General features: G+C 51.6%; 1 protein-coding gene across 1 annotated transcript in view; it reads left to right on the top strand.

Moving 5' to 3' along the window:
* Window positions 1–21,710, top strand: part of SH3PXD2B (SH3 and PX domains 2B) — a 76,599-nt gene that overhangs the window by 257 nt on the left and 54,632 nt on the right. Inside the window, exon 2 of the mRNA XM_010579073.1 lies at window positions 12,611–12,691. Within this exon, the coding sequence (XP_010577375.1) occupies window positions 12,611–12,691 (81 nt within the window). The remainder of the gene's footprint in view (window positions 1–12,610; window positions 12,692–21,710) is intronic.

Genomic DNA, 21,710 nt, shown 5'->3' with positions numbered 1-21,710 from the left:
GGGGGGGGCAGCGCCGGTGGTGGCCCCCGGCGGGACCCGCCGGGAGGTGCCCGTGAATAGCTGCGGGCGGGATTTTGCTGGAGGGGCTCCCAGGGCAGCAGGCACCCGGGAGGAGGAGGAGGCGTCTCCGGGGCACCCCCGAGAAGTGCCTCCGCTTTAGCGAGGGAGCAGCGTTTGGCAGAGGGGCTTGGAAACCTGTTGGCTGCAGTAGTCCGGGGGTCAAGGGACCACCCGGCTCCTTCTTTCTGTGCCTGGGCCAGTGCCGCCGTCCCTGGAGGTGTTCCCTCCTGTCCCCCGCACCCCTTCTGCGTGAGCTGCCCAGGGAGCGTGTTCCTGCATGCTCCAGGGCATCTTCCAAACTGTTGTGGGTTTGTCTGTTTTTTTGAAGGGGTTGGGTTTCTTCTTTTTTATTATTATTATTATTTAAACTTTGGTGTGCTTCCAGGCATCCGTGGAGACCTTGGGGGTGAATCCTGGCAACAATCTTAAAACAAAGACCAAAACGTTCTCCCCGCCCCATTCGCCTTAGATAAGGGTGACCCAGTGACATGCTGTTCATGGCACATTTGAGTTGTGAGGATGTGGTGTTCGCTCTGGCTGGAGCGTGTCGTGTCGGCAGAGCCAGGCTCCCTGAGCTCTCAGGAGATTCAGGGACTTCTCCAGGTCACCCTGGCTGGCTTGTGGCTGTGAGCAACAGTCAGAGGAAAGCAGAGGGCAGGCCAGCTCTAGCCAGGATGGAGGGGAGGGTAAAGGGGGTCTGTTACCCCCTCCTCACATCCAGGGATGTGATGTGGCTGCTGCTGCCCAACCCCTTATCACCCCTTCTTCCTCTCCTGCCCTGCTTGTGGCTTTATCAGTCCTGGCTGAGCCTGGCCCCAGCTCCAGATGTGCCCCCCTTCCTGCCGTGTCCATCCCAGACTTACTCATCGTAGCTGGGTTATGCATCCAGTCTGGAGGAGCGTGTACGTGAGGAGGTTTGCTGAGCTGCACACACTTCTGTTTGTCTTGGCGGATCTGTTGCACCGCCGTCAGGTCCTGTAGCGGGGCTGGGACGGGGTCGCCTGTGGCTGCTCCTCCGCTCTCCCTTCAGGCATTCTTGTTCCCTTGCTGGGGCTCGGGGCTCCGCACACCCCACAGGACCTGTGTCCCCGTGGCTGGGATGTGCACCCGAAGTGCTGGACGCCATCTGTTTTGGGCACTGTCCCTGCTCAACCCTCCACCCACAGGGATGAGGTGGGTGGCGTTGGGCATAGCACAAATAATCCCTGTGAGGCTAGAAAACGGGGACAGAGGTATTTTCTGAAAAGAGGAGATGTATGGTGGGGTAGCTGGGTGGGGGCACTGGAACAGAAGCTCCCAGGGCGGTGGGAGAAGGTGGCTGCACGCAGGTCATGACAGTCAGCTGTGCAGCTCAGCCGCCCGCTCCCTCCTCAACTGGTGGCTCGAGTCCTTTGCCTCTAACCTTTCCCTGTACTTGTCTTGGACCGAAACCTGGCAGCGCAAGCCAGTGCGGCTCGCGGTGGGGCTGAGCCCAGGGAGGGGCAGGCAACTTGCAGGCAGCAGCCTCCCCGGAGCAGCGCTGGAGTGAATGGGAGTGCTCACCTTATTTGAGGGAATCGATAGGAACTAGGCAGATTCTCAAAGCCAGTTAATTATATGGAATCAAAACCTTTTTTTCTTTTTTTTTTTTCCCTTCCTTCTCCTGCAAAGAGAGGGAGAGGAGGGGCAGCAAATCACGGCTGACTCATCTTACTTTAGACTATCTACTGGCACGCTGCAAATCCGAGTCAACCACAAAGTGTATGTGTTAAACCTTTGCTCTCTGGCTTCTCGTTGCTGAGCATAAATGTGCTCTTCTCCATCTCCTGAGGCAGCCACTCGCTGTCCCCGGGGAGGCTGGAGGAGCACGCCGGCTTTTCTTCCCGTTGCCTCTGCACTGGCCTGACCGGCGAGTGACCCGTACTGCTCGGGCTCGGCCTCCCCTCTGCATCGGCGAGAGGCTTTTCTTCGCCGGACAAAGGTGCAGTTGTGTTGGCTGCAGTGAGGCCACAGCAGAAAGTTGTGAATTCCAGTTTCCCAGAAAAGTGAGATCAAACCACTGTTTCAAAGTCCTTATTGATGCCTGTGATGGGGAGGGGCTGTAGGAAAGGCCAGCTCTATTCAGGCCAGCATGGTTTGCTCATCACCCTGGTAATCAATACAAAAAGAGTTGTGTTGCCCAAGACAAAAACTTGTGCTCTTTTGGATCTCTGATATGAAGCAGGAGACACAATATTCCCCCAAACTGTGGGGCTTGGGCTGGGCAAGGACCCAGCAAGGTGCCGGGAAGGGTTTGGGTAGCCAGTTGCCAGGTCGAATGTGTGCTGAGCTGAGTGTTGGGATTTAACTGGGGACCCAAACGCGGCCTCATGCCCTCGAATGTGTGCCTGTGAATGGCCCTGCCTCAAATCCCGGTGCAAGGGAGCATCAGTCCGGTGTGCTGCTGTCTCCTTGATTCTCACAGTATGACTGGTGGCTGCACTCCCCTGGAAGGATACGCCAGGACAACAGTGTGCTTGTCCGATCTCCTGGCTGTCTTCCTTACCCTGGTGACAGCCTGGTGCCTGACCTGAGGGTGGGAGGAGCTGGATGGGTTATTCAAAGGAAGCTCAGGCGTGTTCAGGGGCATTTGGGGGACAGGAGAAATGGCAATGGCCTCTTGACTGCTCTCCTCCTCAGTGAGACATTAAACCCTTTGGTGGGTACTGCAGTGAGCTCCACTACAGGGGTTAGGCTAAATTGCAATTAGCAGGGCTGTTCTCCCTTTGCGTGCTTTTCTCCTTACAGTCAGCCTTGTGCTTCTGGAAGGCTCTTGCTGCCGTGGTGTTGGCATGGTGCAAGGCCAACATATCTGCTCCCGTTCTTGTCAAACCAACTCCACTCACACACGTGGAAGGGCCAAGAGGGGAAGGATAACTGAGCTGCTTGCCCTGAGCGATAGGAGCCTTGAATTTGCTCTGCCGGCTGTGAAACCATATCATGCTGTGTTGCGGTGGCACCTCTCCTGGGCTGCTAACCCCAGCTGCTTCAACTGCACTTGTGCTGCTTGTGTCTTCAAGTTTTTTCATGGGCAGTACCTGGAAGGGGCAGTGAGAAATGATCTTTTTGCAGGTGTTTGTTGCAGGATGCACTGCTCTGATCCTGTCGAGAGAGAACAACCCAGCTCGGGATCTCAGCAGCCTCTTGTCCAAGTGAAGAAGGGGACTCCCATCCTTCAGGCAGTGGCTGAAGGGTCACCCTGCAGTGACATTTCCCATACGATCCTACGTTAAGTGATTACAGCTCATGCCCGTCAGGGATGCTGCCGGCGAGGGCTTCAGGGCCATACTGCAAATCTGAAAAGGCAAAGTCCAAGAGCAAAGTTTAAAAATAATCATTCTGGGCGACAGAGTAGCAGACTGTCATTTCTATGGTCTGGCCAAGTCTCAAGTTCTGATAAATGAATGTTTATTCAGAAAAGACCCAAAACAAAGCCATAGTTGAAACAGACTAAATTTTCCTTTAAAGGATTTCACACGGGATCTTTTTATAGTTTTGTGTTTGTTATTCTCTAGTAGAAGCCCTAAAATAAAGCTTTTCCCTACTAAATCCAGATTTTGATTGTTTTTTTGCCCCTAGGCAAGCTTCAGGACCTTTCATTTTAATACAGCTGCAATTTGTGTGTGTTGTTCTATGTGTTAATAACGATGCCATTGAATCGCGCCTTCATTTCTACAACCTGTCCACCAAGAACATTTCCATAGTTCATATAGTTTTAAATGGTTGCTCTAGAGCACAAAGCAAAATTGTATATATATGTCCGACAGGAAAGAGAGAGCAGTGTGCTCTTTGGTTGTGTTAGTTTATTGGGAAACTTGGACTATGCTCTTGCAGGACTTCCTTTCCCAGCCTCCATGCACACATGTATCACTTTGAAAAAGGGAAATTTAAACAAAGTGTGCAGCATATATTTATTCTGCAAGCTCAGTTAACAAGATTGCAAACTTTAAACAAGGTGAATACCCATGCATATTGAACCACCTCATTTGTGGCAGCTGCATTGCAAAAGTAATTAACAGTGCATGTTGGAATCTGGTGCCTAGTTGATAGCATCTCTAGATATTTTAAAACAAGTTTGATGAAAACCACATTCAAAAAGTAAGTGTGTTACATTTTTGATGTGGAATTTGTGACGTGATGGTAGGTGTCTTTTCTGCTCCTGTTCCTTGTAGTGGTGAGGCCGCTCGTGGTTTCCTTTGTTGTCCGACCCAATCCCATTGCTTATCTGGAATTCATTACGGAGCATTCGGAGAAGAGTGCTCGAATGGCAAGAGGATGAGAGCTGCTGATCTGCAGATTCAGTGGTTCTTCAGTGCCCTATACGTATAGAGGAGAAGATGTCTTCTGAAGAACGTGTCCCCCGTGGACCTGTGTGTGATGGTCCCCTGGTCCTGACTTGCCCAGCTGGAGCAGAGCTCTGTGGGGGCCTGGCACAGTATCACCTCGTACAGCTGCGTTATTTCTGCCGTTGTGAATCATACCGGTTGCTTGGCTTAAAAAGGGCATTAGGGGATGACTCCCCCTGTGCTATGCTCTCTGGGGAGGGTGACCATGCTCTTGGTATGGTGGGAATGTCCTGTGGGGAACTGAAGGAGCTGGGTGCGTTTAGACTGAGGGAGCAGGAGGTTAAAATGAATAGTGTGAAATCTATGCAGGGGCCTTAACTAAACTAGGAATGAAAGAGAGCAAAAGCAAACCCAGAATGTATGAAGCAAGGCTGAACCCAGGAAGCTGGAGTCTCTGCCGCAGCGAGGAATTTCTGAGTATCGGTGGCCTCAAGAGGTTTGAGGGCTTTCTCAGCATCCTTAGTGATGTTTTGCTGCTGTATCCTGTGGTGCTGCTGTATCTCATCCCGTTTCCTCTCAGCTGGCTGACGCTCTCCTGCTCAAGGAGGGCCACAGGCAGGGCATTTGGGGCCTGTAGCTGGTCAAAATTTGGACCCATCCTTGTGCCTGGCCCTGCTCTGCTGCACAGCATTACGGAGCTGACGGATCCTTCCTTCCCCCTCGCCTCTCGAGAGAGTTGGAGCTTAAGGGAGCGCTGTTGGCTTTGTGGATGAAAACCGACACTCAAACGCAAACTCTCCTTTGTTTTTCTTCCCCAGTCACGTTACTTAAGGCTGTTGAAAACCTCGAATGTCGCAGTTCAGTGGAAGGGCCAAATCCTGCCTGGCACACGGCCACTGAGGTGGATGCAGCTCTGTGTGGTAGGCTGGTGCTCAGACTCCATTCCAGCAGTGAACTTCAGCACCCAGGCCATCCACCGCCGCTGCCTGCTCGGAGGTCTGGTGACCTTGATCCCTCTCAGCTTTGTTTTGGAGGGCATCTCTATCTTCCGGCTGTTTCACGTAGCAGTGGGAAATAGGAAACAAATGAATCCATATGTTTGATCTTCAGTGTGACTCAGAGCAAACAAGCGGGTGTGCATGTTGTACGACTGAGGGGTCTGCACCACGGCTGAGTGGGGCTCCATGGGTTGTCCTTGGGCTTCCCGTGCTTCGCGTAACCCCACGCGCGTGCACTTTTCATCTCGGCAGCTTTGGCTGAGTGCTCAGGCAGCGCTGTGCCCTGGCGAGCTGTACAACAGCGGAGTGGGAAGAGCTGTCACTCGCTGGGATTTTAGGGAGGGTACAGTCGAAGGGATGAATTGGAGCGAGGGGAGGTGGCTGCTTTGTAGTCCTGGGTGCGTGGGCAGTTTAGTTTGGGTTATTTGCTGTGTCTGTCCTTTGCTGCCTGCAACCCCATTACCCAGCTCCTCCCTGCAGCAATGACTTGTTGCTTCTGCCTTTCTCTTCTGCTAGACCAGAGGGACCGCAGCAGCATCCCTGACGCCCTGCGGTTACCACTGGGATCGCTTCTCCGTGACTTTCCCAGTGTCGTCTGAACTGGCACAACCCCTGTCCACAGAGCAGGAGCAAAGGGGTGGCAAGGTGTCCAGGGATGGAGCAGGGGGCTGGCTGTCCCTCTCCTACTCCAAGCTTTGGTGTCCCACGGCGCAAGAGCCCCGCACTCCCCTCCCCAGCCCTGCACGCCTGCGGTGGCGAAGGCTGGTGGAGAGGGGCCAAGCACAGCAGCTCGCCGCCAAGAACTTTCTTTGTTTCCAGCCACCTCCCTCCTTTTTTTTCTTTTCCTCTTACAATTTCCCACTCCCTTCTCTATATTACACCCCACTTTGGCTTGGCTTGATCCCTCAGCTGCTTCGGTTTCTCTGCCCCTTTGAATTTCTCAGCGCTCCTTTCTCGCGGCAGCAGCCGAAGCCAGGGTACAAGGCTCTCACATTGCTTCCCCATGTTTTGGGGTGTGGGGAAGTGCGTGTGGAATAGAGAGACTGATGCTTTTTCCCCTCTACTGGCGAAAGATGCTTTAAATATGTGGAGTTTTCCACAGAGAGGTTTATTGTGCGTAGTCTCCCTGGACCCGAGACCACACAGGCTCAAACCCATTGGAAACAGCTCTGCAGACAGCTCTGCCTCTGCTGGAGGCTGTTATGTCTGGCTTTGCTGTAGGAGCTCTGCTGAGTGGCTGGGGACCTACGCTGATGCCCATCGGTGGCGGATGGGCAGAGCTGCGTGTCCCTGCAGCCCCGTGGAGGTGTCTTTCCAAGCGACCGTGGCATTGCTTTCCACCCTGCCGTTGTTCACCTGCCTCTGGCGTGGAAATGGGAGCGTCTCGGTGTGTGGGAGCTCTGGGCACGGGGATGCTCCGGACCGAGGAAGCGCCGGGATCGCTGCAGAGTGACCCGGGGAGGGCTGTGCTGTGCCTGGGAGGGCTGCTGGTGGGTTGTGGGCTTGCAGGGCAGTGTCAGCGTGGGTGTGCTGCTCCTGGGCTCAAGCTGGGGGAGCTGGATAGTGCTGAGCTCGGGGTGGATTTGCTGCCTCGTTCAGCCGTGTGTGCTGGGTGCCAGGCAGAGAGCTCCCAGGCCAGCCAGGAGCTGCCCTCTCCCCAAAGCCTTACTTGTGGGCTTTATGTGTGCCCTCCACCCCCCCACCAGGATGCCTTGCGAGTCTCCTTGGAAAACTTGGGAAAATTCCTCCTGTGGGAGGAAAGAGGCCAAAAGTGTAGCTCTAGGTTTTCCTGCACCTTCAGTCTGCCTTCTTCCTACTCAAACTTAAGCAGTCCAGGCTGCTTCCCGGGTTGTGTTTTGTGCATGTCCGGAGTGTGTTTATGCAAGGAGTCCAGAAGCGATTCTTCTAGGAGGTCACATAGCCTCATGTTTCAAGAACGGGAAACTGTTTCTGGTTTGGGTTGTTTTTTTTTTTTTTTTAGTATCTGTTCTTAATTCCATTGCCTCAAGTCAGCTGCTTGAATCATCTCCTCTCTCTAGCCATGTTTTTGCATGGGACAATGTGCCTCTTGGGGAAGGTACAAGACTGAGGGCTTTTGAAGGACTCCAGAGTCCTCGGTCCCTTCGAGCGGTGGAAGTCACCAGGAGCCATTGCTATCTGCAGCACTGAGGCTCTTTATCAGTCCCTGGAAAAATACTTCTGAGGTCTGACAGCTCCCAGGGCTTATGCTTGCTACTTTGTTTCTTCAAGAGGAAAAAAAAATAAAAAAAAAAAATTAAATCTCTGGCTGCCCTTTCAGATAGAGATAATTTGCACTGGCTTCTCATCCCCTCTGTTCTCGTGTTCTAGTCCGTGCAACTTCGACCGCTCTGGATGTGTGTCTGAGCTGGCTCCTTCAGCCTCCCTGCTCTTCTGGTGATGCCCGACGCTGGAGCTCGCTCCCCGCCTGGGTTGCTATCCTGCCCAGGAGGAATGTCCCCGATCTCCCTCTGGCATTTGCCCGCTGCGAGTTGCCAGCGTGTTTCCCCCAGGGCTGCAGAGCCCTCGCTGCCACGTGAGCTGACTGGCAGCTCTCGTTGACAGCTCTGTTACGGTTGGCCAGGTGCCATTTGCGTTTCTTTTAGCAACCTGTCATTTTTTGACAGTTTCCTTACGAGGGTTTTAGGTCCCACTTTCCACTGGCCCATTCTCCCTCCGAGCTGCCTCTCCAGAGATGCGGTGGCAGGCACGGGGTCATGCCGGAGGGACACCACGGGGACCGAGCTCGTGATGCCGGGCCAGGCAGGCTGCAAGATCCCCTGTGCCTTTTTCCATCTGTATATTTCCATTTGGGGCACTCGGTTTCTAATGCAACCAAGGAGAATCTTGGGCAGCGGTGGTCCTGATAGTAAACTTCTCAACTGGTAATTTTTAAGTAGTTGGTATGTGACCAATTACTTGTAATGTAGGGAGTTTCAGGAGCCCAGGGAGTTTTGGAGCCCAGTCCTCATGGTGTCTGTCGGAGTTCAGCCTTTTGTGTCTGCAGGTTTCCATTTTCTGTGAAGGATCTGATCCATTTCTGCCCTCTGAGGGACGGGAGTGTGGAGAGTGTTTGGCATTAATGTGAAGTGCTCCTCTCCTCCGGCATTAAACAAGATCTACCTGCACCTCCAAAACTGTCCCTGTGGCCTCTGTACCTCCCCAGGAGTGGAGGGCAGGTCTTGTCTTCTTGCTTTGGTCTTTGCTGAGGCTCTGACAAGGTTGTCCAGCCAGGAACTCCTCCTGCTCCATAACATGGGCTTGCTGCAGCATGGGACCGCGGTTTCATGGCACGAGGGCAGGGGAGCTGGCAGCTGGGAGAGGAGTGATGGGGGCTGAGGATGCGTGCGTGGGGCTCTTTTAATCCTGAAAGCAGGGGTTTGAGGGTATTCGAGTGACCCTGAAAGCTCCGTACCTCTCCTCTCGCCTTGCTCTTGTAGGACAAATGCCATGAGCGTGTCTCAAGGATTTCAGAAGCGTGAGCATGAATTTCAGCTGTGCTCCCCTGCTCCCCTGACCTGTGGCTGAAATGAAGCTAAGGAGGGTTCAGCCCCGGTGTTTTCTGCCTCTTCCAAAGCCCAGCTTGGCCCATTGCCTTCAGGCATCGGACCTAGCCGCGGCGTTTGACGTGACACACGGTGCAGCAACGTAGGCTGGAGCGAGGCAAGCGATGGAGGCTCTTGGGGTTGGGAGTGGGGCAGGGTGAGGTGTCCTTTCTGGAGGGAGGGAGGGAGGGGAGCCGCCGATTCCTGGGTTTCACCGAGTCAGCTAGTTCCCCCCCATGGTGCGGACCCCGCCACTGGCCCGGGAAGGGCTGTAAATATTTCGATAGCTCTGCCTGTTGGTTTTGGCCAGGGGCCCAGCCCGCGTGATGGGGTTGCAAAGCCCCCCTCCTGCATCTGGCTGCCCGCCGCCTCCCTGCCATCTGCTCAGCTCTCCCCACCCCTTGAGGAAACGGTGGAGCGGGATCGGAGCGGCAGCGTCCCCTCCATCCCCAGCAGTGCGCCCCGTGGGTACACGTCCCCGTGGGTACACGTCCCCGAGGCAGCGCCAGCTGCAGCCCCGGGAGATCTCCTCGCTCTTTCCACGGAAAAGACCTGCTGGTGGTTTCTCTGTGTTGTTTCTTTGAAGGACCGTAGAAATCAGAGCTGGAGAAGACCCATGAAATAACTGTTTCCACATGCCCTCACCCACACAGCCGGGCTGGGGAAAAGCCTGTCCTCGGAGCAGCCTCTGCAGGACCGAGGGTTGTTGGAGCGGGTGATGGGATGGCTCCTACCAGGACAAAATTGGGTTTGTTTGGGCTGCTACTTCATGGTGGCTGCTCCTGGCAGGACATGGTGCAGTGCCAGGCCAGGAGGGGAAACTTCAGACCAAGTGCAATGTTTTCAAAACTGTCTTAATCATTGAAAGTGTCTTCCAAAAGCACCTGAGAAAGGGATGTGTGGGTGGCTGTAGGAGCTTGGTGCCTCATCATCTCCAGTCCCTGTGAAAACCATCTCTGGGTGGCTGACTGCACTGTTCATACCTCTCAAAATCTGCACTTTTGTTGTTAGTTGAGGAGAGCACCCGAGTTATGTTTTCTGGTGTCTTTTTTATCCCTAGGACAGCATGGACTGGATTAGTTATTGGCAGAGACCAAGATCTGTGATGGTTTTGGCCAACAGAATACCTCAGTGGGATGGGGCTGTCGGAGTGAAGGACAAGGAATATTCACAAGGAGAGAGGAAGCCAGCTTTACTGAGACAGTGTTTTTATAGATGCTGAGGAGCCCCCATTCCTGTGGGCTTCCCCATCTTTTCTGCTTTCCACAATTAGGTGAGGAGATACCCCCGGAGACCTTTCTGCTGTTCAAATGGGATGTGCAAGAAACAGTTTTCCAGACTCCTGGGAGATCTGCATTTCAGCAAAATGGGAGTGAGCTCATCGGTTGGGAGAAATGCTCCTTCCCTCAATTGCAAAGGGTATAATAAAGCATGGTGTGCCCTCAAATCTCATGGCTTTATTACCCTTAGGAGCTCTGAATTCATTTTTGCTTGAGCAAATCCACATCCTGATTAAAATCCCAGTCTAATAAGCTGTTGACTCCAAATAAAGGCAGGATAGGAATAAACAATGAAGAAAAGTTGGCTTTTCCTCCTGCCCCAGTGGAAGGCTTTCTCCAGGCAGGCAGCCAGCAGTGATATAACCCCGTAAAGTGTTGTAGACTGGTAAGAAAGCTAGGATATCAGCTGAGCTTCCAACCAAAATGAGCTCATGCTGGCCTGCCAGCAAGTCCTGGGGTGAGGGTAAAGGCAGCTTGGATGCTTACTTAGCGTCAAGTTAACGCTTAGTTTGCTGATGGTATGGTGGCAACTGTAGAGATGCTGTCAGATACTTCAGAGGTCACATTATGCAACTTTACCAGTTTTCATTGCAAACTGTGGTCAGCCAAACTGTGCCTGACCTGCTGAAGTCTAGAAGCATGTTCTTGAGTGGGTATTGTGCCTAACCTAATGCAGAGCACTTGTCAAGCCACATTTGTTGATATGTAAGCACAGTGTCTGGGCCTCCCTTGTAGCAAATCACGGTCCATCCAGGTGTCCACAGCTGTTTCCTTGTGTTAATATGCAGAAAGTGCAGGTCCTTCAGCTCAAAAAAAGAATTTGTGAACGAAAGGAGAGGGTTGTGGTTACCTGAATAAGGCCTGTGCGGCAATGCTGAGCAATTCGGATTTTGTCTGGGAGAGGGTGGTGTTGCCTGTGACACCTGGCCAGCTCACTGCAAGTCAGCAAACCAGTCGCAGCTGTGTTTGGGCTGATCATCTAGTTTAAGAAAAGTGGTCATTGAACTGCTGTGTTGAAAGTACTGAAGTTCTTCATTTTAGCAGTAAGAATTTGCTTCATCTCGCTGCCTCTTTTTCTGTCTTTATTTGGAAGTGATTCTGCTGTGAAGAGTTTGTGGTTCCTCAGGAGTCTCCTCACCTTGGTAGGTCATGCTGCATCAGCTGTCTGAGCAGCAGAGTGAGATTTCAATTAGATTTTTAGTACAGCATTCAGGTTTGATGAGCTCAAATAATGTAGTGTTATGTTATCCATTTGAGTCTCCTGGTGTTTGAGTTTCAATATTGGGCTGGGATGTTGGTCACATTCCAGCATCTGGAAAAAAGTGCGTCTCTGTGGGAAACCTTGTGGAACTCTTGAGAGATTCTGTTTTAAATACCAAAACATCAGCATCCTAAGAGCCTTCATGCTTCATTATGTTAAATGGAGTTCTAGCAGGTCCGTTCACATGAGCTTCTGAAAGTTTTGTTCCTGCTTCAGTGAAATGATACTGGAATTTGTGGTGGAAATAAGCAGGACATGAGAGTTAGAAGAAAAAATGAATATGCCCTCATTCTGCTTAGTCAATCTGTTATCAATTAGTGAAGGCTGATGTTTGCATCACTTGAGTGTTACGCTGGCATCTCATCAAGGGTTATCTGGTTTCTGTGAGCAACAAGCGAGGACATTAGATAAGTAATTGCCCAATTCTGTTATTTGCTTGTTGTTTTTCATAGAAGAATAAAAAAAGGGGTGGGTTTTTGTTTTGCCTTTTTTTTTTTTTTGCATTCATCACCAGTAAAAGCTTGGTCATATGGTCTGTGAATAACCTGCAATTACTAGGACTGATTGTGTAGCATTTTAAGGAACAGGAGGGTAATTTGCACCCCAGCAAGTTTAAGTAAACAGAACCTCAGAGCTGCTTGTGGAAGAACAGATGGAGTTTTGAACCTTGTGGGTTTGAGCTCTTGGAAGCCCCAGCCCTGGGACCCAGGCTGGCGGTGGTGCACGGTGCAGCACACTGCGGGTTGCAGTTTTGGGATCTTGACATCAAACTTGATGCTGCAGCCATAGATGGGGTAGCCAAGGCACAGTTATTAACTCATAATACTGTGTCTGTGTTTGGAGAGAGTCTTTTTACACAGAATTGCCCTTTCACATTCGATGTATGCTCCTATTTAGGGATAGGGAGCTGTCTTAGTTCACAACTATCAGTAAGCATTTAGTGCACAGTTAAGTTGCAGCAGTGGAGCTTAATAATTTAATCTTACATATTTTCTAGTATTGCTGAAATGACTTTAAGTGGTCCCATGAACTTCCCTGATTGATGCTCAGCTGTGGGGGCTGCATTGGCAGCTTTAGCAGCATTTGGGTTGTGGTGCAGGTTGTTAGGTCATTCATTTCTGATTTCTTCCTCTGTTCCCTACAGGTGTACATTATCAAAGTCACCTGGTCCAATGGGTCCACAGAAGTCATATACCGACGGTACAGCAAGTTCTTTGACCTGCAGGTAAGCATTTTGCCAGTTTTGGGGGTTTTGACTTCAGAGGGTCGAAAGTTGTGGTCAGTTGAGAAGTGTGGTTTCTGCCTTACACTAAGCATGCCTTTTGTAATCTACCAGAAAATGTTTTGATTTGAGGAAGCTTAAACACAATTTTGGACACCCTTGAGGAAGCAAGAACAAACAACCTCAAAAGCTGGACTCTTCACTCCAGTGCCTCTTGCATATCGGTGGGAACACCCTGGGTCTTTTGCTTGTCCCAGTGTTAAAGTTCTGCTGTCACTCCCTAGACTAAATGCACGCAGGGCTGCATAGGTGTGTTTGAATTCCTGCAACAGAAATCTGTGCAAGTGGTGGGGGTTTTGTTCGGGTTTTTTGTTTGCTTTGGAGGGGGAATATTGTTAAAGTTGGACCCAAATTCCATTCCTGCGAAGCTAATACCATGCCTTTCCCAGCTGCTATCACGGCAAAACAGGGTTGCTGCTGAAAAGTGCTGATTCCCTGGGTCCATGTCTTGCTGGCTGGCGTTTCGGGGAGCAGGCGCTGGGGATATGCCCGCTGCCCGGTGCAGAGCAGCACCAGCCTGGAGGGCAGCTGACAGCAGCTGCTTTAGCAATTGCCTTCCTGGTGCAGGGGGGGAGCCGGGAAGAAAATGGAGCCAGGAGGGAGGAAAGAGGCTGGAAATGCAATTGGGACAGGCCGAGTTGCAGAAAACTGAAGCCGGTGTTCTGGGCAAGCAGGCAAAGGGTGTTTTCCACCCCCTCCTTGGTGGAGATCAGCCAAGGGGTCTGGCTGAGCTTTATGAGCCAAAACACAAACTGAGCTGCTGGAACAGGCTCTGTGCAGATGAGAAAGGAAAATGCATGAAGTGATCTGTGGACCAGCAGGAGCTGCCAGAAAAATCACTGGCATGTCCCTCCTGGCCTGCGCGCAGGACTCGGAGAGGAGCTGGGCACCCTCTGCCTCCAGCGACCTGCTCACGTGAAGTTGATCCTGGCTATATGCTTTATTTGAAAGGGTGCTGTGGTTGCCCGGGAATGAGGATGCCTTTCCTGAAATCGCTGCATCCAGACACAAATCCGCTGCTAAAATTACAGCGCATCTGGGCCTGCCCAGCGAAGCAAGCCCATGGGAATCCAGATGGCTTTCCCAGGTTCAGCTGGTCAGCTGGCTTCGGGTCAGCCTGTGAAGCCTGGGATTGTGCGAGACGGCTTCTTACATCGATGCTGCCCTGTCCCCTGCCCAACAAGGGACCTTCTGCAGAACGGTGGATGTGGCCATGAGGGTGACCACGTTGAGTAAGCCCTGGCCGGCCAGCGAGAGCCTGGTTTTGGCAAGACCCTGGGTGTCCCTACCCTGCCCGTGCTGCCGTCCTGCGGCATCATGCTGGGCAAGGGAAGGTAGGGTGGCACGGGCAGCTGCTGGTGCAGGCAGGGGTTAAGCTGTGTGCAGCTGCTTGTGTAACCAAGGAAATATTAAAGTAAATAAACAGGGAACAGCTGTTGGGCAGCAGCCAGGGCTGGAAGGAAATGGAGCTCAGCGCTTCCTTCTCCATAGCATCTCGTCTTCACTGGTACTCCAAGGTGGCAGCCAAGCTCACGCCGGCGTTTGCTGCAAGGGGGGCACAGTCTTTTGGGGTTTACCGGTGATAAACCGGTGCCTCCAGCTGTGCTGTTTCCCTGGGCTGCCTTGCTCCTCGAGAGGAAGGACATGGAGGGAAATAGTGGTCATCCTTCCTCTCTTTCTCCCCTTTCATCTTGGCTGGAGCTATGCATGCTCCTAGGTAGAAAGCATCATCACTGGAGGCTGTCTGGAGCCAGAGACTCAAACTGGCTCTGCAAAACACGCTGGGGCACCTTTAGAGGCAGAGGTGTTTTTTATATATAGCATGGTGCAGGTGGGAAAGTCTAAAGCAAACATCTCTCCCCTTCCCTGCTCCCTGCAGCTTTTTCTTTAAAAAAAAAAAAAAAAAAAAAAAAAAAAAGTAACCACTCCTTTTTGGCTCTGTTGAAAGAATGAATGAAATTGTGGTTTTTCCCTTCCTTCCCCCTTATCGCACATGCTTCCTGGTGTCCTTATTTTAAACTTGTGGTGCAGTACAGTGGAAATTGGATTGAAAGGCGAGGAGTGAAACAGATCCTCTTAGCACAGTGGAAAAAAATGCTCTAGGTAGGCTTGGTAGCACTAACTGTTGCCGTTGCTGGAGGCCTTTATTATATGACTGTTGGATGATTCTATGCCAATTTTAGCTCTTTAGGCAGAAATTTTCCGTGCTGGAAATTATTCATGCCTCTGGTTATTTAAAAAAAAAAAAAAAAAAACAAAAAAACCCCCAAAAACCAGCACCAAAAAACCCCACACAATAATTGATTGGCCACAATGGTTCGGCTGCTTCTGAAAACAAAGTAAGAAGGAAAAATATTTTCCCGGGTCCAGTTCTGGTGATCTTTTTGACGTGTTGGAGCAAGAATTGGAAACTTGAGTCGCAGGTGATCCCTGTGTCAAGAATCTGTCTTTCATCTTATCCATTGAAAATCCATCCAAATTTATTCATACTTAGGACCTTGAGCAACCACAGTACATGCATGTTTGGGTAGAGATATTTGTTAATTTAATATCTATGTTCCCAGTGTTTCAGGCTGCACTTTCCACACTCCTGCCAGAAGCCAAGCAGGGTTTTGTTTTTTCAATAGCAGCTCTGGCCATATTCGGGTGAAGGTTGGTGCACCCGCTTTTGCTGTCAGTGACCCTCCTGTTAAGCCCAGGCAGGAGGACAAGGAAGACATTTGATCCAAGTAGGAGAGAGAACTTCTTGGGCAGGAGCGAGAGCTGGTAGGGGCTGACCCCCAGGCTGATGTGATGCTGCAGTTCAGAGCAGCCCAGGCACAGTCACGGGAGTGGTTGGGGATTTTCTCCTGATGTTCCCTGAGGGGCCACAGCGGAATCGCTTGTCACCTTCCATTGTGGCCAAACAATTATTTTAGGAGTAGAGCCAAGTAAAACACATGCGCATTTACTACTGGCAGCCTCACCGGCTAGCCTGCTCCCACTGCAACCGGAGGGCAAAGTGTCTGTCCCTCCCCAGCCAGGCAGGAATGACACTCAGAACACAAACTGCCAACTCAGCTGAAACAGGGGTGAAGCCTGGAGTTCTCCCAGAGCTGGTCTCTGCCTCCGTCTGGATGCAGAGACGTCAGACCAGCCACGTTCCCATACTGGAATGGGGAATGTCAAAAGCCACCTCGCTGGTTGCAGTAATGCTGCAGGCTGTGCTGTTATCAGCTGGGAGCGTTCAAGGTTTTGTCTGAATACTGTGAACTTCCACAGCTCTTCCCTTCGGCTGTCACGGATACCCGAGGCTGGCCCTCTTCTGCAGAAGGCTGTAGCAGCCTTTCCAAACACCACCCTGCTTTTCTCTTCCAAGGGTGGCAAGACCTCCTCTCTCTGCCCAATTACCTTTTTTCATTCTTTTGACCACACCGTGGGCCATCTGCTGTCACGCAGGAGATTGTCGCCTCCTCTCTAAGGGCTGGTGACCGACACTCGTTCCCCAATTCAGCTCATGTGTCCCAGCCTGAGGCGCAAGCTGCTTCCTCCCGGTCCCAGACCAGCATTTTTTGCAGATGAAGTGGTGACCCTCATCCTTGCGCGCAGGTCATACCCTCTCCTGGTCTGGGGTCATCGCAGGAAGGCTCGGTGTATGCCATGCCAGGTGGTGAAATTGGGAAGGGAGTGCTTAAGCCGAGGAATATCTCCACCTCCTATACACTCCTCATTGCAGGAGGAAACCTTCAGGGACCTGGGCAGTGCTCAGGAGCATTTTTGCTGTGTAGATCCTCTGTGCTCAAGTTCCTACCACTTCCCCTAGCTTTCTCCATAAATGTTTTTTGTCACACGGCAATTTACATAAGAGCAATTTTTTAGGGATTAAAAAACAAGCCCTAGATGAAATTGTAATTCTAAAGTTTGAAACCTCGGGTAACTGTATGATTTGTAGTAAATTTGTAACTACAAATACTAAACTCAGTTTTGCATGAATCTCTTGGCTGGAGGAGTAATTCCCTTTGAATAGGATTGAGGCTCTTTCGTAACACTCAGTATGCCAGATGTGAGCTATTGGGAGCAGATGGATGCTGTTCCTAAGAAATAAAGGCAATAAAACTGATGCTTGCAAGGATGCCAGTTGTATTCTGGACACTAATTGGGGCTGGCAGGTACGCTGGAAAAGTTAGCTGGCATGGAAGTTGGTAATCAGATATGTGAGTGGCTGTCTCTGGTGGACAGAGATAGAGCATCAGGGTCTTGCATGCCTGAGAGATGTTTCCAGCCGTGCCGATGGGGGAAGAGCCGTGCAGTGACTGCAGGGCTCCATTGGATCGCGCCGGATGCATCACTCAGGCGGAGGTTAACAAGTCTCTTGGAAGGATCCTCTTGAAACGATTGGCTGTAAGGCGCGACACTGTTGGTTAGAGAACAGATACTGGCTTGTATTTTGTGTTTTTTATGGAAACCCCCAAAAAGAAACATATTTTCCCCACTCTGTAATTATGAGCTCATCAGCCACGATGGTAGTTGTTTCAAGGCTTCATGTGACCAAGAGCCATTGTTGTCTCACTATGTTCCTAAAATGTCCTTACACCCAAACTTGACCCTGTTACACCTTTCCCGCTATTACCAGACCCCCGTGCTTTCCCCAGGCAGGAGCCTTGCTCCGTGTCCTCCTCTGCCTTTCAGCTGCAGCCATCCTCTACTTGACTAGGAGTCTTTGCCTGGCTCTTCTCAGTCCTGTCTTGTTTTGCATCCTGAACAGCAAGGCTTGTGTCTCCACAGTTGGGAGCAGATCCGATCGGTCACAAAGTGAGCTGTTTGCAGGCCGTGATGGAGCTGAGCCTCAAACCTTGCCCTTGGAGCAGTCTTTGCTGTTCACGCGGTGTCCTGCCTTCTCACCGCCGAAGCAGTAGCTTCCCCTCTGGCAGGCAGCTGCAAGCCCTTAAAAATCAAACTACTATTCAGGGGTGCCCTCCCTGGGGACAGGTTACCCCAGGGTTTTTCCCCTTGCAGTCAGAAACCTTTTCTTCAGTCCTTGTCCCAGCTGAAGGCTGTGGGAGAGGGTGATGCTGTATGGCTGCTCCTCTGCACAGAGGTTTAATTTTGAGCCAAGGGATGGAGACGTGACGTAGCCTGGAGTAAGCGTGCTCGCCGTACAATTCAGAGACAGAAAAATTGAGAATGTTAAGCAATGTTAAAAATGGCTCTGGCTCTCTCCCCCACTCCTTTCTGCATGTGCATCGAGTGTGTTTCCCAGTCCTCTCGTTTGTCCATATGTTTAACAAATCTTTCAGGTTCTTAGCTGGAAACTTTCAGCTTTGACCCACCTGGAGCGATGTCATCTTGGAGAGAGTCCTGCAGCCCTCAGGCCAACAGCTTTGTGTGTAACACACAAAAAAAAAATAGGCTGTTGAAGTGGTGCCTACTTTTATGAGAAAATTGGCAAAAGGCAATGGTCTGTGCATGTTGTCTCAAAGTGGAAGACAGATTAGCCCTTCTGGAGGGGGTTCTTCACCTGTTGTGTACACGCAGCTGCCAGGCAAAGATGGGGAGGGGGAAAAAGTCAGTATCTTAGTAATTCAGACTGTTTTTAAATGAAGCACTACATTAAAATGGGCTCAGAAGACACTAGCTGGCACACAGAGAAGAATTGTTCTCATCAGCCTGTTTCAGGCAGTTGGACTCTTGAAAAATTAAAATGAGCCTCGTGCATTGCTTCCAGTACTGTGAGCCTCGTGCTTGCCTTCCTCTGCCTGCACTCCTCCTCCTCCTCCGCTCTTTAAGCTGGGTTCCTGGCAGTGCACATGGTTCACAAAGGTGAAGTAAGTGTTATCTTAATTCTCCAGATGTGGAAAGCAAGGGGCAGGCATGCTGAGTAACGTGTCCCATACAGCACAAGGCTCCTTCAGGTGGGAACACAAGCCGAGGCACCGCTTGGATTTCACCCCTCTTCTGGGTCACGTCTGATCCCGGCGGCCCCTTTCATGAAAAAGCCCCAAGGCAGCTTGGCTGTGCTGTGGCTGCAGGAGATGGATGTCTTTTTGTGTCCAGGGATTGTAAACAGGGCTCTTTCGATAGCTATTTCGTAACAGGAATCTTGTTTCAACACTTTGGGGATTTCTTTTTTCTCCAGGGTTTATGGAGTTCAGCAAAATTCTGCGCAGTTGCGTGTGCAATGTACTTCGTGGTTTCACCCTGCCACAAAAATAAATCACCAGGATCTCGCTTTTAGACAGCTGCATCATGAAAGACAGGCCGTTGCGTGACCAAGGACAAGAAAAAACCCACAGCTTCCTACGGTGAGGTTCCTGCTACAAAGCACCAGTGACTATTTTTTCCTCTGTGCCCAGACTGCACTGAGAGCTGTGAGCTTAAGCACCATATGCAGAAGTATAGAAATAGTGAATTGCCATAATCAAACTTGAGAGAAGAAACACTTTCCATTAAATAAGGAGTACTTCTGCCTTTAGGAGAAACAGCCAGTATTTTTCCAGCAGTGCAGCAAAGATCTTCATCATTCTCCTCTCTCTCTCCACAAAGAACACGTACAGTCCAGTGCACTTCAGCCTAGTTAAAAGTTGGCTCCTTAATTTTTTCTCTCTCCAAATGTCTCCCATTTATAGCTTTCCAGCATTTGGCAGCCGGGAGCCAGCCCATTCCCGTGCGTGTTAGCGCCAAGGCAGGTCAGTGGAGTTAAAATTGGCTCTAGCTGGCACCCTGACTAGCTGCTGCATTCTGTGCCTGGCAGCCGAGCGGGGCTGCGAGCTGCTGAACGCCGTGCCTGCCTCTGGGAAACGGCAGCCCATCCTCCCCCAGAGTCGGTGTTGGATGAAAGTTCTCAGGGCCAGCATGCACCTGGGGCGAGCGCGGCAGCACCAGGCAGTGTGTGTCTGCAGCGGAAATAATTTTCGGTTCTCGTAGCTAAAGCCTTTCTTGAGCAGCTGCTGGGAGCAGCGCTCGATGTTTTTTGGTTCGTTGCAAGCTGATGGCCAGTGTTTGCCCTTTCCCTGCGCTCCGAGCGTGCAGGTCCGCAGGCTGTGTCTGCGCCCTCACCAGGTTTGTGCAATTCCCCCTCTTGGCTCCGGTGCAGTTTCGTTTCTTGCTGGTTTGCTGTGAGCCCCGAGGGCTCCTGCTCACCTCCTGGCTCTCATCTTCGTCTGCTCCCATCAGATGGTCCCTTCTTCCCAGGCTCATCGCCTGGCACTGCCGTGGTGGCCCCGTGGCGAAGGAGGGCTGGCTCCTGAGCCCATGCTCTGTTCGTTCATCCCTGTTGGCATCCCTTGGTGTCCTTCTCTCTGGAAACTTGGCAGAGCAGCCGGCAGAGACCGCATTCGCAGCCTTTGCTTCTCAGCCCTGGGGGAAGTACGTCCCACATGAAGCATCGCTTGGTGGGTGCGATCCAGAGGGGAGGCTGTGCTGAGTGTAACCTGTGGAGGAGGCAGAAAGTTGGGGAGGTTAAAAGTTTCAGCTTGTTGGGGATGGAGCTAAGACCTCTTGCTGGCAAATCTGGTGTGGTTTTATTTGGTGAGGCTTTCAGCAATGTGCTGCTTAAAAGTTGTCCTGTAACACAAGGCGAGGGGTTACACCCTTCTCCCTGTCTCAGGGTTGAGCTAATGCCCTTCCACTCCCCCACTACTTAATGAAAAAGCCCTGGAAATTCAGCTGCCCCATTCCTGGGAGGGCTGAGCAGGATCCCCAGGAGGGCAGGAGCTCACTGGTGGCCCCTCACCTGCCCACTGGTGGTCCCTGGGGGGGTGCCCAGGGCTCCGCTGCAGGTGCCCACCCGGACCCGGTCGTGGCCGGGGGTTTTGATGGGGGTTACGTGGGTCTGGGCTGAAGCAAGCCCCAGCGACTCTGCCGTGCTCTTAATTAATCTAACGCAGCTCAGCTTTCTGGTGGAAAAACCTGCAATTTATACCATGTGGTAGCAGCCCTGGATCCGAAACGAACCAGTTTCAAGCTGACTGATGCTGCCTGGGGCAGAGCTGAGCATGGATAGCGGTAAATCAGTGTAAAGGAGTCTGTATCTCAAGAGTGCTGAATTTTTAGTAAAATGGCTAGGACCCGTTTATATTGCTAAATCCGGATGATGTAGTACAAACCATAGCATGCACCACACACATACCATGGGCATCTAAGAAGTGGAAGCATCTGTGCAGTTTTATGGTGAATGGGAGATGGAAATAAGAGCTGGGAGAGACAGAGGGAGATGGTGGATCTGGGCTTGTCCTGCCCGTGCAGAGGGAGGTGATAAAGCTGAAGGGACAATGTGTTTTTCCGCAGTTGTAATTTCTCACTTCTTTTCTGTGCCTTTCATTCAATTACATCAGGCTGTCGCAGGTCTATCACAGTGCTGTAAATCACCACTCTCGTGCTGGCTGTTGAAAGCGCTTTCGGTGAAGAATGTCTTGCAGTCTTGGAGTCCCCTTGCAAAGTGAGGTGTGGGCTTCTGCAATGATCCCCCTGGGGTCCTGGTGGGCCTGGGGACAAGTGAAGAATTTGACCGCTTGTTCTCCCGTCCCAGTGCTCTGCTCCATCCGGGAAGTGATGCTCCTTTCCTCTTACTTTCCTTGCATGTTTTGGGTTTTTTTTTCTCTTCTCCTGTATGCTGTCCGCCCTGTAGCTTGCCTGGCTCCTCATTCCCATCCCTGGGATCCAGCACAGACTTTTCCTGGGTATGTGGCAGGCATCCTGTGAGAGGGCCGAGGAAGGGCCAGCTGCAGCAAGACTGCTCCGTTGGCTGGACTAGGGGAGACGTTGCGGGGAGAGAAGGATGGGTGTGCAGGATCTGCCCTTCCTCCATGATTCATGCCTTCCAGCCGGCCGGCAGCAGGGAGGGGGACCTCGTTAACCAGAAAATAGAGAGGGGAAAACGTGACGTGGTGCCAGCGGGTGAATGCTGTAGGGCTCTGGCAGCCATCCCGTCCCCTCCGTGGTGCCATGGTGACTCTGTGGTTTTCCTGCCAGCAGCTGAGGCTTT

The sequence above is a fragment of the Haliaeetus leucocephalus genome, unplaced genomic scaffold (assembly GCF_000737465.1).
Source record: "Haliaeetus leucocephalus isolate CR32 unplaced genomic scaffold, Haliaeetus_leucocephalus-4.0 Scaffold656, whole genome shotgun sequence".
NCBI classification, from domain to species: Eukaryota; Metazoa; Chordata; class Aves; order Accipitriformes; family Accipitridae; genus Haliaeetus; species Haliaeetus leucocephalus.
Note: the sequence above shows the minus strand (reverse complement) of the source record. Positions and strands in the feature narration are given on the sequence as shown.